The sequence below is a fragment of the Scophthalmus maximus genome, chromosome 6 (assembly GCF_022379125.1).
Source record: "Scophthalmus maximus strain ysfricsl-2021 chromosome 6, ASM2237912v1, whole genome shotgun sequence".
Classification (NCBI taxonomy): Eukaryota; Metazoa; Chordata; class Actinopteri; order Pleuronectiformes; family Scophthalmidae; genus Scophthalmus; species Scophthalmus maximus.
In genome coordinates this window covers 13,225,105-13,240,550 of record NC_061520.1, presented here as the reverse complement: position 1 = coordinate 13,240,550, position 15,446 = coordinate 13,225,105, and the positions used below count along the sequence as shown (strand labels likewise).

The window sequence follows — 15,446 nt, the reverse complement described above, 5'->3', positions numbered from 1 at the left end:
ATTCAGTCATTCTCACATACATAAACATCTGCATTACAAACAGGCTCCTCTGATGGTGACGTTGATTTCTCCAGACTATTGTTGGTTATAATATATTCAAGTTATCAAAGCTCATTAAATCTCCTTCAGAGATCAGTAATGTGATCGCACTGCATTATGCTCCGCTGTCCCACTTCTACACTATCTCCACCTTTCCCTCTGATTCATACGCTCAGTGAAACACACCTGTTCTTATTTGAATATCCGTCTCCATTCCCCTGCACAGCCACTTCTAATCCTCCATTTTATACTCGATCTGCATGAGAAAACACTCACTTCCATAAATCTTTTTCGCTCTGTCTACTTCAAGCTAAAAACAACGGAGGTTTCTTTTTGGTGCAGTACTCGTTCAAATGGCTCATTTCCCTTCCTCTGTCTCCTCTCAAATTGCTGAAAACCATAAATCAGCACTGAAAACAGCTGCGGCGGATCAGGTGGAACAAAAACAGATACTGGAGAACATGAGGACAGAAACACGAGCTCCGTACTGTATGTCTTTAAGAGTCAGAAAGCAATTACTCTTAACGGGATTCAACATCACCTAAACCAGAGGAAATTGAACCTAAAGCAGAAAACTCTACACACTACCGGAGTGGGATCTCCCCTTTTTGTCTGACTTCGCTCGTCTGAAACTCAGACATCTGTTCGCAGAAAGCTGTTATCACTGATTTGACAAACACCAGCAACAGACAGTGGATTTTCCACCTGTTATTTTCAAATGCAAATGCTCCGGTTTCTGCATTTGACAGTTTCCGCTACGGTTTCCACGCCGCTTATTTTGACGTCAGTCCCAGGGCACAGAGACGAGGGAGAGTCTCGGGTCAAAACTGCAGACAGAATCACGTCAGCTCCCATTTCACATGAGCGCACCTGATGACCGGTCATTTTCTACTCGACTTGTTCACCTCTTTCGCAGTTTCGTCCTCCAAATCCAAGTGGGCAGTCACAGCTGAAGGAGCCCCACAGGTTCACACAGGTTCCTCCATTCAGACACGGGTTGTTGTTGCAGAAATGTCTTTTGGCAGAGCATCCTAGGAGCAGGAAAACAAAAGAGGCTGATCTCTCTGTCTGATCTATCCAACCTCATTATTTCATCAAAGCGGCAGAGAGTCAGCGGGTAATAAACTATTCAGAGCAGCTACAATGATCATTTCCCACTGACTCGACTTCCCCGCTGTGCTCGTTATAGTCAGTGTTATTCAAACAATAAGAAAATGTTGACTGCAAAATAGTCACTGGTTTAACAAATAACGCTTGGATTATTCCCTTGAGAAAAAACTGAGCGGGTCAAAACACTGCGTACCTGGCAGAGTGCCGTTGTTAGCGATGAAGCTGGCCATGTCTATGTGCTGGTTGTCAATTCGCAGGTTCCTCATGCAGCCGACAAACTGCCGATTGCGAACAGGAAAATCTTCCGGAAGTTTAGGGACCCCTCCGAGGAGCAGGGGGCCGGTCAGGTCCAAAGATCTGACAACACAGAGCGCGTGAACATTTACACACCCAGAGTTCAGTCGCACCTCAACCAAAACACATCAACCTCCGCTGATGCAGGGAGGGGGGGAAACGCATGAAAAATTAATCACAGATATGGTTTTGCGGTGTTATTCTTCTCCCTAGAGATGAAAACAGAAAAAATAAACATCCCAAGAAAGGAAAAAAGCAAAGCTCTGCTAACACCCTGGAGATATGGAACTACATTTCAAAACAAGATTACTCTTTCATTTAACTAATCACTTGAATTGCTGAAGTCAACATGGAAGTAGGGATGGCATCTCTTAAGCGAGGAATGAAAGTTCATGGAATTCTTGGTTCAAACGGGATTGGCCTTCAGTTTCTTAAGGAAACACCTCATTCCTCTGCTGATGTACTCACTTTTTCGATCCCGATTGGCTGCCTTGGGCAGAGCAGGTGTAGTTTCCGATCATGTGACCGAACCTCAAGGCCACAGAGGTATCACAGTTGTCCACCGTCACTATGACGACCTTCTGGTCCGAGGGGCCCTGCGGCAGGCCCGCCTGGTTCAAGATCGGCTGTGGAGGGAGAGAGACAAACTCATGAATATCAATATACATTCTGGGGCGGTTTCTGGGGAGACTTTGGTCAAAACAATGAGGATTGAGAATACATAACTCCTTGAGTCAACACTACAATAATAAAAACTAATATCGTAGATCTGGATTTGTGCCGTTCAGTGCGGCACAGCAGAGACAATAATAGCTCCATTTAGACAGACAGATAAAAGAAAGTCATTCTGCTTTCTGCCTCACTGCGTCACATTCATTCAAAAGTTCCTGAAAGATTTGTCAGAAAAATATCAGAAACTGCATTGCCATGCTTCTATTTTTAAAAGGCTTAAGTATTTTTGTCACTGGGTATTTATAAACAGCACTGTGACTGGCTCCTGTGAAAATATCTCGCCACTCTGCTGCATTTACTCAAGGACAGACAATTCCTGGAGTCTCAGCCGCAGCCACGTATTAATAAACAGGAGTAATCAGTGGTTATTTCAAACTGCAAAACAACCACCAAAGAAATAATTTTTTGCATCACACTCAATTCAACCGCCTTCAGCTCCAGTTCACTGTTATATAGCATTTTAATCAAAACAGCTACAGCTTAAGGCAGCGGCAGGCACACACACACACACACGCACACGCACACACACACACACACACACACACACACACACACACACACACACACACACACACACAGTGGAGAAGGGCCTGCTCTCTGCAGGACATCATCCCTGTCGACAAAGGATCTTCTTCATTGTCTGGGAAATCAATAGCGGGAGCAACAAAAGGAGGAGGGGTCTGCGGGGGAGAGAATGATGATCCTGTCAATAAAAGGTCACAACCTCTTTTCAAACCGGCCAGTTTGTCTGAGGTCACGTAGGGCTGGTGTTAACCCTCAGCCTAGGTTCAAGCCGGTGTCGCGAGCTGAGAGTCGAGGAGTGACCACCCTCACACACACACCGACCAACAGGGCCGCCGGCAGGCGAGGACGGGCTGGTGAGCCGTCAGCTGGTCGCGCAGGGTTCGGCAGGAATTACCTCGTCTCATGCGCAGAGATGAAATTAAGAACTGGCTCATGGCTGATGGACTGTAAACACACATGAGCTCTCCGTCTTCATTATTTTGCCATGCAGTTCTCCATGAGATCACCCCAAAATAAATCCCCAGACCACTGGCATCATAAGCTTCAGGAATTATCATTTCCTGATTGCTCTGCAGTTATAACTGCCTTTGTCTTTGCTGTCTGATCCCTTCATTTAGAAAGCCTGCAGAAAAGACACCCAGCCACAGACATGCTGCAGGTTTCACTGGCTGGGGCAACATCTTTAGCAGCGCCGTCATAGTTAGTTAATTAAATCAAAACACAATTCGTCAACCAATATAGAAATGACAAATATAACCTTGTCCCTAGGCCTCCGTTTCTGTCACCGAGAGGCTGCAGTTAGTAACACCACTGCTTTCACTTGGTGACGGGTGACCATGGTGCTCTGAGTGTCACTGATGAGAACAGTATTAACCCTAAATCATCTGGTGGAATAATCTGTCTGCAAATGTTGCTCCAGAGACATTTTCCAGAACTCTTCCGCCAGCCCCAGAGTGAAATTCCCGGAAAACGCCTGAGTGAGCCCATGTGAGAATACAGCAGGAAAAATCTCTGCTCTACACAGACGCCACCCCTCGCCTGAAGGTTCTTGAAATGTTCCTGTGGTTGTGAACGCGTCTTGACACGGCGATCTCCTGCTGCTCTCCTGTTCTTCGAACGCCACAAAATTGGGTCCATGCATTCTCAAGAGTCCATGTCTGAAAACAGCTCAAGACTGATATACTTAAAAGCCCGTCTAAGATGATAAACTTTTGTTAGCACTTCTTGGAAATGTTTCTCTTCTTCTTCAGAAGAGTTAAACGGAAACGACAGTCTGAAGCTGTGCACAGATATTTGAAAATGTTCACCCTCGAATACAACGGGCCCTGTTATTGAGCACAGTTCCCACAGGAAGTCACAGCAAATACTCTTGACTGTGAAACTCGTCGCTGTTCAACGCTGAAATGTTAAGTAGACGAAAACAGAGACTGGAGGTGGCTTTTACTTTTCAGTCGATGCCCCTCACGGCCAATTTGTTACAAATTTGTTGATGATGAAACAAGCAAACACGGCGTGTGAATTGCCAAAGGTGAAATCATCTGACATGCTCTTTTCCACGGTTTTCCCTTTCGCTGTGAAAGCTCTGAAACAGGCAGCGCTCCAGATTGGATGCTCCTTTCACTGACCTCTGCTGTCATCAGTCACGGCTGTTGACTCTCCAATAATGACTGTCTGTCAGGACGTCTTTCGGCCACACAAAGCCCCGTCCTGTCATGCTGATTGGAACGCACATATTTGCTCAGGACCACATTAAACACTGCTCTCGCCCGCTGCCACGGGGAATTATGGGAATATGAGTTCCTTGTCACGGAGGGGGACAGGGGTTGTGCAGGAGGAGCATGGCGCAAAGCAACACAAATATGGCTTCTAAGATTGACTGGAAAAACCATAGCAACAAGAGGGGTCGGCCCTGAAGCGCAGCGTCCCCGTACAAAGCCCGAGTCAATACTTCTCTGGGCATTTCTTTACCCTCCTTTCGCTCCTCTCCTGCTCCACTTTTCTGTCCTCGCCGGAGAACAGAAGGAGAGGGGCACTTTCCCCGGGGCCGCATCATTCACTGCCCCGTGGTCCCAAAGGAAGCACAGCCATGCACAAAGGCAGCGGTCATTGCCATTCTCCACAGTCCCCCGCCATCCTGAAAGCCACATTTCAATCTAAAAAATGCCCCCTCCCCACCTCATCCTGCCCCCCCCCCCCCCCGTGGACAGGGACGGGTCAGAGTGGGCCACCGTGGGATGCCTCCAGTGGGAGGAGCCATGTTTCTACCTCAGTGACTCACAGGATGTGGAACATGAGGAGAACAGGGAGGATTAGTTCAGCGTGAACAGTGGGACACATTTGGGATGTTAAGTTCTAAAAGTATGATGTGTATTCAACATAAAATACAATACAAAACACCTAATGTTTTATATAACAACAATGTGACGGTGTGAAAAAGCTTTCTCATAATGATGAACGTATAGAGAATCATCACATGCACGTTTCAGCTCATGGTCCAGCTGTGTGACCTGAACCTCTACAGTTCTGGTTCAATTGGCCACAGCAGGCAGCTGTTCTCTCTCCGTCCTTCACCTGCTCAGCACCATCAGCAGAAAGACTCCGTTACTGGAGCATTGAGCAGCTGAAGAGGGAAGTTTATTCATTGAGGATGAACAAGCCTGAAATGCAGATGAATAACATCCACCCCACATCGACTTAGTAAGTGACATTATTACAGTGTTGTGTTCACAACTTGTTTTCCGCTGCTCACAAGTAGCTAAAACAAAATATGATATTGCCGATGCAAACATCTACATGTATTGTGTTTGTGTAACCCTGCCATGGGTAACACAAACTGTTGTTGTTACCATGGTCACAGCTTGCCTTCTTCACCCTAATTACACATGTGTTTGCACGAGTTTTATAAAGAATAACAGTAAATGTTTTTTTTACACAAAAACAAAAGTAATTGTTTGGCAGACGTGATCAAACCCAACCTGAATCTGAACACCATTTTTAAATTTGTGTCCCACCTCTACTGTACATGCCAACTTCACATTAACAGAATCACGATATCCGTGCAGGCACCCGAATTGCAGACGTAACATTTCCAGGTCAGTGAATCTGACACTGTCAAAGCATCACAGCTTTTGTGATTAATGGGAATTAAATGTTCCTGTTGGCAAAGAAGCATCAAGTTTTTATCCCAATAGTTGACAAGATTCTCTCCCTTCATCACTTCTGCTGGCTCAAATCTGACATGGCCATGTTATCACAGACTGAGGAGACAATCTGTGCAGCGGGGGTGTTGCCTGGCAACATCTTTATGATGCAAAGTAACTTCCTCAATGGACTGAAATGTCACATGCTGCGCTTTGGTCATGAGTGGGAAAGTACTGAGAAAACAGCTCCATACATTCCTCCGCTGTTTGAGTTGTTGTGATGTTCTAATAGAGAAAAGTATTAGTCAGAGCACATTTAGTTTTAGATCGGAGCATGTCTGGAAAATGATTTGCTTCCCCTTCTCTGGCTTTTATTCTTTCATTCATTCGTTCAACACCCCCCGTCTGTGTGTTTCCCTCTGTGTCTAGTCGGATTGTTGGCTCTCTTCCAGATCATCAGCCTGTCAGCAGCGCTTCTTTATTCTGACAGAGCAGCAGCACTTAAGAGGCAGAACAACAAACTGACACTGTCTGCTCTCTGGTTTACACTCAGTAACACTGACTCCGCCACAGACTCAGCTGCCAGTCATCACTGCCGACTTCTCTACCCGACAACTACAGTCTGTGACCTGCTCACCTGATTTCACTCTGAATATCTTAGAACTCATAACTATGTCTGGTGTTGTGCTGCCACACCGGGAGAGGAGAGCAGCAGCAGAGAGACATTTAACTAAAAGCTGATCAGCTACTGGATCATAATTAAAAGAAGGGAATGTTGAAACTTAATCCTGATACAGTGAGGGCACATCTCTGTCTAATGAAATAGTACAACAAGTAAAAACTGGGAAAATATACTAATTGAATCTGTTTGCGGGAATAGTTTCTTTTTCTGTCAGTTCATTTTCAGTCATACCTTGTTGTAGTAGTGAACCTCCACCACGTGCCACAGGCCGTCGCTGACGCCTCCGAGGATGTACGGGGAGACTGTAGTCTTGGTTTCACCTGGGAAATAATCAAACAGGTGAACGACAGCACGGCCCTCGGAAACGCCATGAAGCTGACAAAAAAACAACAACCCTTCGTAGTAAATCCTAACGATAAAGAATTAATAAGCCAATAACCTCTACCTGCAGAGAAGGTGAGCTGTATCTGCTCGTTGATGATCTCCATGGCGATGAAGTCGTGTTTCTCGTTGAAGCGGCCGTTGTAGATCAACAAACCGTTGGGCTCTTTGGTGGCAAACCTGGAAATGAAAATAAAATGTACTTTATTTACATTTTTGTTCACTTTCTTAGCTCTATTGCTAATGCATATATTTGATCTATATTCATTATATATGTAAAATGAATTAATTGAGCCTGATATAGTTTATTTCTCTGCTACATGTATTCACCATACACCATAAACATGGCCACCGTACTTAATTCATTAGGACACCAAATGTGTATTTATCCCAGGCTCCAACAAATGCATTATTTACACTTGTTTGAATATCATTTATTGCCCAGATGTCTTAGGAAATAATTGAGGCTTTAAAAAAATCAAAAGTATAAATCTGTAACAGTTTAAGTCTGTTTTATATATGATGAGTATGAACAAATGGACATGTCACATATACATGTCCTGTAAAAGCACATGCTGTCATCCATGCGTGCACCTGTTCACAGACACAAGGGCAGAGAAAAGAAAGAGGGCAGTTGTCGGGTTCGGCCTATTTAAAAACGTTTTCAGATTTACAGATGCTGATTCGTTTTTGCAAAGACGACTGAAGGTTAAATCGTGAGCATGCGGTCCAAGTTAGATTAAAAATATTTGCAGCACAAACACAGCGAAGGAATCCAGTATCTGCGTGCCATGAATAGATATCTCACAGCCGACACACTACAACACAGAGGCAGAAAACTAGGGCAATGTTAAGGCAGCCGGGAGGGGGGAGTTCCCATTACTGCAAGTAAGGAAGAAGCGTAGAGGAAAAGATAGTTCAGCGTAATGACAACCACTTACAAATAGATTTCTTTATGGTGGAGAAAACACAGAGAGCTGCCATTGGTTTAACGACAGCCTCAGATTGAGGTACGTGTTTGCATCTTGATGGTAAAAGAAAAAAAAACCAGGGTGCAGTGTTGCAAGATCCTCGCATTCTAAAGCACATTTCAATATATCTGCACACACAGAGTTCACACTCTGCCTGGGACCAGACTGGTGACAGTGTCTTACAGGGATCAAAGCGTGTGGTGGAGCTGACGGCTTAAAAATATCACGCTTTACCTGTCAGCTGTGGCTTGTAGTCGTAAATCTCATCTGGTGAAAATGGGTCACTGGGATATGTGGAAATGTGTTACAATAAAAAAAAAAGTAAAGTATACAGCATCATCAATTGGATTTATTCATTATCCATTGGAGCCAACAACGAGTCTCCTGTGCACATCTGGCAACTGAGAGGTGTGCAAGGCTCCACGCCATCTGTACTTTCTGGTCACTTACTCGGTTAACACGCAGCTTAATTTTTTCCTCAAAGGAGTGATTAGCTCTGTTGAGAAAGGTCAAACTCAAGCAGGCTCTGAAACACAGAAAAAGCCACCGAGTCAGTGTGACTTTCCTCTATGCCTCAGCCCTAATGGGAGCTGCAGCCACCATCAGAGCAGTCTTTTTCAGCGGAAGGATGTCATTCAGACATCCAATTATCTATACATCCTCTCAGACAGCACGAGAAACCCCCAACCCCCCCCCCGCTCTCTTTTTTTTCCTGTCTTCGGGGTTTGAGGGGTTTACTGTATACAACGCTGTTTGTGCAGTATTCTCTAGCTGGAGAGCAGCTAGGGGGCACGACACCGCTGACCTGCTTACTGAGGGAAAACGATAATCGCGACCTCTGAGGAAAGAGGATGCCGATGCTGCCGCTGATAAGACTGTCGCTGAAGAGACGGAGCACAGACAGAGCAGTCTGACAGCTACTATGCATCCAGTGAAAGAATAACACAGTGTCGCCTGGGATTATGATCCAGAGGCTATTTCTCTTCAGTGGGCTTCTAGTCTTTGACGTATCGATTTAAAAGGCTGCTCCTCGTTGCCCCCCGAGCCCTCTACACTATGAGAGTAATCAGCCGGAACTAAACACTGACTCAACTGGCATCACTGCGCGTCGCATTAGGCACCCATCAGTAAAAATAACAACCAGTCTGCCCCTTATGTAGGGAGCCTTGTCACGCTATGCTAACATGCTGCAATGCATAAGACATGTGCAGTGGGATGAGACAGAAAAAAGAGGCCCTTATTGATTTTACAACCTGTAAGTGTGAAATAAAGATACAAACATCTTCAATCACCAATTCTGATGATATACTTTACACGGAGTGCTGGACAAGGAGGAGAAGCATCATTGATATAGTTATTTAAAACACTTTTGTAGCTGGTGAATCTGATGATTCATTTTGGTCCAGACTGATCTGGGCCAAATAAATCTGTCTACGACTCCTTGATGACAATTGTTTGCGTTAGAAAATGCTGGCCAGTATTAGAGATATCAAGATGTGAAAGAGCCCAACAGAAATATCATCGGTTTGAGAAACACCATCGTCCTTTGTTCAAACCGAGCTACTGCTGTGACCCCATCACACGCTGTGCTTTTTTTTTTTGGTGAAATCTCAGCTTTAATTGAAGAGTTCCAGAGCCAATAAAAGAGATATAAAAAAATACCTAAAATTAGTCGTCGGTCTGCGTGAACAAAATCCACATCCTGAGCCGTTCCTCATAACAGAAGCTCTTTCTTTGGGAAACCCGATCGGTGCGGGCTCAGGTAACAGAGACACTTGTTGACCTCACCTGCCTCGAGCTCTCGGTATCAGCACCTTTTACACACAGCTACTTCACAGCTTCTCTGACCTGCCAGTGCTACATGGGCCGCTTCCTAAACTGGTTTGAGCGGTTCTCCATCAAAAAAGACCTGTCATCTGAACCTGGCTTTAAGAAGAATCCACAAAGCTCACAAGGGGGATATTATTTCCACTGGCAGCCATTGTGAGCATCAACCCTGCCAAGCATGTCTAAGGTGACAGGAACAACAATAAGTAAAGCAAAATGGCAGGACACATTCCCTGTGATACCCTTCGAGAGGTGATACTTGTTGTCACTTGTTGTGACAGATATCAAACACAACGAACGGCATTTATCACTGAATATGTTTCATCTCATGGAGGATTCATGCAGATTGGAGCTACCAGTGTCTTTACCTCGAGTTCAGTATTCACAGTTCATCTGCTGATTTGTAAAGCTACCCCACCCCCACCCACGACACACACACACACACACACACACACACACACACACACACACACACACACACACACACACACACACACACACACACACACACACACACACACACACGCACACACACACACACCATATCCAAATGATCAACCACACAGATTTAAAGCTTAAGCTTCAATTTCAACCTGAAGCTGCAGCACCTGACCGTTTCCGACACGTGAAGAAAAAAATTACATATATGGTCAAATTAAGTTGAGCTCCTATACAACAATATTTGACATGGTGAAAAGGAAGCTTTTATTAATACCACAGTAACTTTGGCAAGGTAAAACTAGAATGGTGATTATGGTTGCAGCTACTGTCATAAGGTGAAAAAAACCCGGAAGGACAGACCAAAGCTTTTTTTGTGTGTGTGTTGTGTAAAAAAGAGACGATGGGCTCAAAACTCACACGAGTCGAGATCACACCTCCAGCTATCAAAGAAAGTGCCAGAGTTAGCAATGACATCGCTTTTTGCATTTCTCATATACATTTTTCTGGTCTGAAAATAGTCTGGTATGAGATTTCTTCTGAGTGTTCTTGTGTTGTTGTTTTTTTCATGGGTTTTACATGATATAAAGAAGTCAATATTCAGTCCTGTCACATTTATGGTAATTGATGAACATGAATTCAAAGTGTTACGGGGAGTTGTTTTCTTCGTGCTAAGCTAAGCCAACCGTAGAGTGACATATAATCTCATGTAACTCTCTATAAGAAAGCAACCAATAAAAATGTTTAACATCTTGAACTATTCCTTTAAAAAATAAATGCTATGCTGCTAAAGTTTGACCCCCTTCTGAATGAAGGGCCTCAGTATAAAGGGTTATGTTGTTGCCACACAGGTTGTAAAGCCCTCTGGCCCCGTTCCGACCTGGAATTATATAACATCTGTCTCACACCCAATCCAATCACAAGCAGACAGCTCTAAGGACACATGTGAACGCACCCATTGACAATGCATTTGAGGTCCGATCCGTCAGCTCATTATTCGGATGTGATCTAGGACGCACATGGCTACAGTCTTTTAGCAGTGTGAACTCAAATGTGTCTTGGGCCACACTGAAGGGCCACAGACAAGGCGAACAGAATTTATGTTTATGTTTATTTGCATATAGAGCAGGAAAATGAGATCCGATCATAATGGTCACTCATATGGACAGTAGACATTGTAATGTCAGGTGTGAACAGACAAACTCAGAGCTGTCCACTGGTGATCAGATCGCCCAGGTCATAACAGGGCCTCTGACATTAATTTGTGATATTGGGCTATTTAGTGAAATTGATTTGAATGTAGAACATCTGCAGTGTACCAAAAAAAACCCAAACACTTTCTCTAATAATACAGGGACGACATTCACTACAGCGTTACAGAGACTATGAAAACAACTCAAAATAAAAAACTAAACAATCTAAATAATAACTACATAACTTATCTAAAACTGACACTGCAGACATATTCACTGTATGCTCGTGGTTGAAGGATTAAGATCCTCTTGTTATGCAATTTCTTTCTGCACAGGCTGCAATTCATTGCAGTGCACACAGCTCGAACACTCACCATATTGTGGCAGTGCTCCTGTATTTTTAGCACAGATGCTATAACCTGGTCCCAAAGTGGCTCTACAGAAAATGGCTGTTGTTCAATGATCCCATTATTGCTATTAAACACCATTATGCTTACATAAATGTGAGGAGGGGGAGTGCACTTCAGTCGACAGAGTGTGCATGCAGAGGTAGGATGTGGGGGTGGACGGGGAGTGAATCACAGATTACTGAAGCAGCAGGGCGAGTGATGCAGGTGAGCTGTAGCTGGTTGCAGGGAGGCGGAGGTGCTTACGTGAGAGATAAGGTGAAGTGAAAGCGCTGGCGGAGGCCCTTGAAGGTCAGGAAGGAGTGCGGGGGGAAGTTGCGCGTGGTCATCTCACAGTAAGGCTTCTCGTAGCTGCCGGGTGGACACTCGCACTTAAACCCGCCAATTAGCAGGTTGACACAGGAACCCCCGTTCTTGCAGACTCCCACTGCACAGCGGCCCGAGCGGGACGACAGCTCGCAGTGCTCTCCTGGACGGCCGAGACGGATGGAGGAGGAGAAAAGATGGAGAGAAATGAGGATTAATATTGTTTGTGACAAGCAGCATTGCCTCAGTCATCCCTGTGGCTTCCACCTCAGGGACCCGAGACTGCCATATTTATTCTTTCCATCGCTACTGCTGTTCTATATGTGCCTTTATACAACGCAACAATATCCACCTCATATCAGTGGCTGTGAAATATACAGCTGTGCTGTTACGAACGTACAGGAAAGGATAAAAAATAAATTGTGACATGGTGTATGAGTGGAAATCTGACTTTCAATTAAATTTTTCTCATTTCATAGACTCTTTTTCAATCTTTTTCTCTCTTCTGTGTCACACCCAGCATGAATCCCCCCTCCCCTTGGGAACATGGCTGCAGTTTATTCTGCATTCATATTCAGTGGGAAAACGTGATGGCTGATGCAGTGAGTTTTTTTATGCATTCAGACTGAAGACGTCAAACAGAATGATTGCAGTTTCTGCAAACAGGGGTGGCTCATTCATGATGATTACTCTCAGCTTAGTTCATGATTCGAGCAGTTTGGAGAAAGTTAAAAGAAACAATTAAAGAGAGCGTTACAATAATCTAAATGGGACGATTATCACTTCAGTCTTAACCTCGGACACCACAGACCATATTTTAGCAATACTCCTTGGCATGAGAGCATAAGGTGGCTCACCTGATTATCAAAAGTCACATATTAGTCAAACATGACAAATTTCACAAATGATACATCTCATCAGATTTAAAAGAGAAATACAAATGATTATCATGAGCGTGCAAATGAGAACAGATTCCATGATAATGTCTAATGATAGGCCCAAGGGGCAGCGTAGAGAGAAACCCATAGGACCCATGATTGATCCCTGTGGGACACCACATGACAGAGGTGCTGTGTCTGACCTGACCATTCCCAACATCATCATGTTAGTATCATGATATGTCTTAACCACCAGGTCATGGACACGTCCAACTTTACAATGTCAACCAGAAACAAAATACACCTAGCAGTTGTTTCCTGCCAATCAGACAATAACATTGGTCCAAACTGGTTGATTGAAATGTTCTTTTAAAGTAAATTTGTTATTGAAGATTCACATTATAAAGATGAGTCAAACTCTTGATAAATACCAGCCACATGTATATATGTTATTGGTATCGGATCCTTTCATCCGCCTGTCTTAACCAAAGCCAAAATACATGAACTCTCAAAATTGTATTCCTTCTAATCAGATCTAATCTAGTTTTATTCCATCAGATGAAATTAGGTAATTCATGAGCTCAAAGAGGACACATTTTATGGAGTTGATCCAACATGAAAAAGATTCACTTTGCTAAGGCAAACCAGCCCTCAGAGATGGAACAATAATGGATTGTATTAATAATAACCAATCAATCATTCAATCAATCAACCAACAACTAGAAAAATGTCCTTTTTACTTGATGTGACGTTAACTGACTATCTTTGGGTTTTGGATTGTTTCTGCTTGACACATTATTTCAGACACTTAATACACAAAACTGTTACTCGCTTTACAGAGACAATAACTGGAAGATCATTAATTTGAATGTAACTATCGATGACAAAAGTAAAATGTAGTTGCGGCCCTAAATAACACTGAGTTGAAGTGTGAGGGTGGATTGAGACACGGGACTTCAGGTCACATCAGGCCAACGAAGCAAGAATCACACAGCAATCACTAGGCAAAGAGCAGTACAGCACTCGTGTATTGATAGATCAACGAGACACGGAGACCGTGACCCCGTGAAACAGTCTTCGTTCTCCTCGCTCCTTCAGTCCAGCTCACATGTGGCATTTGTCTGGATCCTTCGGATGGGAGGCTGCAGCAGTTGCTCAGGCGAGACTGCTCACTCTCCCGTGCGTGAGCTGGAATTTGTGTCAAAGCCACACAGCCAGCAGTGTGGATGGTTTCCGCTGTGTGAGGCACTACTGTAAGACTGGCACATACACAGACCCCACATCTTCATCCAACACCACTGACACAGAGGCCTTTTATTTACTCTGTCTCTATTAATCACTCCATTCAGTGTCCACTGAAAGCAAGTGTCTTGCTGCTGTTGTCTCTGTACGTCTATTCAGTGGAACCAAAGTGAAGAGATGCTAGATGAGATGTTGGAGTGGCCGATAATGACTCTGAACTTTTATGCTTTTACATAGATGGACATTTTGGACCACAAAGAAATACAATTAATTCAAGAGACGTTTTGTATTAACTTTCAGCTGCAGTTTCCCACACATGGCTCCTTGTTTTCAAGTTGTATCTGAATGTTGACGAATGAATTCAAGCATTTGCATTTTAGATAAACCTGTTGAAACATTGTGGACCCTTGTTCAGATGGTTTAGATCCTCTGCCCACATAGTTTGTTTCATCCGTTTAGGTAAATTAAATTATCAAGGGAGAGCTGCTCAGATGAACTTCTGACCTCCCAGTTTCAGGAAAAGTGCAGCCGAGCATTGAGGCAAAAAAACCTTTGGTTAAAGATTTACTGACATAGTCATTCTTAGGTGAGAAAACTGAGAAAAACCCTCAACCTTTTATCATTGACAGTTTTATAAATGACGGCTTATCCGACTTCCCAGTAGGTCTTTATATCTAAGCCTTATAATGGATTATCACTGATCTGTGAGGCGTTAATACATGTTTTTTAACCTGACCTACAGTCATCAGGGACCACTTTATAAGTAAGCCTTATTCTGAAGTGGTAGAAAAAGTTGTAATGGGATGCCATGTCGGTGTCACTCTGTTCCAGAAGGAACAAAATAGAGTATAATAACCCCTCTCCCGTGTCAGCCTGCCATGTTCTTACTGATGCTTCCTGGTGATAAACATACACTGCTGGCCAGCCGGCAGGAAAATAAGGCCTTTCTGTTACAGTGCTGTCAGCCTCGTTATTAATTCAGCAACTCGCTGTAGGCAATAAACTATGTGTTTCTTTAAGCTGTCGCGACGGTCGAACATTGCATCAGCCAACAGAGCTGGATTAAACTGGAGACATTCAGATGGTGAGATTTCAGTCGAAGACATTGTCACAGGATTTACTGACGAACATATATATATCTAACTGTTAGTTTTGGAATAGAGCTATACCTGTTTAGTTGATACCTGTGGGACGCTCAGGTGCTCCTGAACAGCAGCTCTATGTTGCCAGGTAGGCAGCGCGGCGGCAGGGTGGGGATAGGCTCACAGTCACAATTCCACT

At 44.0% G+C, this 15,446-nt stretch overlaps 1 protein-coding gene across 3 annotated transcripts in view; it reads right to left on the bottom strand.

Annotated features, from left to right (window-relative positions):
- Window positions 1-15,446, bottom strand: part of celsr2 (cadherin, EGF LAG seven-pass G-type receptor 2) — a 58,924-nt gene that overhangs the window by 17,814 nt on the left and 25,664 nt on the right. For all 3 annotated transcript variants that reach the window (XM_035631140.2, XM_035631141.2, XM_035631142.2), the window contains exons 3-8: window positions 11,986-12,208; window positions 6,968-7,083; window positions 6,754-6,842; window positions 1,912-2,069; window positions 1,343-1,506; window positions 945-1,070 (exon numbers count right to left, since the gene is read on the bottom strand). In XM_035631140.2, the coding sequence (XP_035487033.1) occupies window positions 945-1,070; window positions 1,343-1,506; window positions 1,912-2,069; window positions 6,754-6,842; window positions 6,968-7,083; window positions 11,986-12,208 (876 nt within the window). The remainder of the gene's footprint in view (window positions 1-944; window positions 1,071-1,342; window positions 1,507-1,911; window positions 2,070-6,753; window positions 6,843-6,967; window positions 7,084-11,985; window positions 12,209-15,446) is intronic.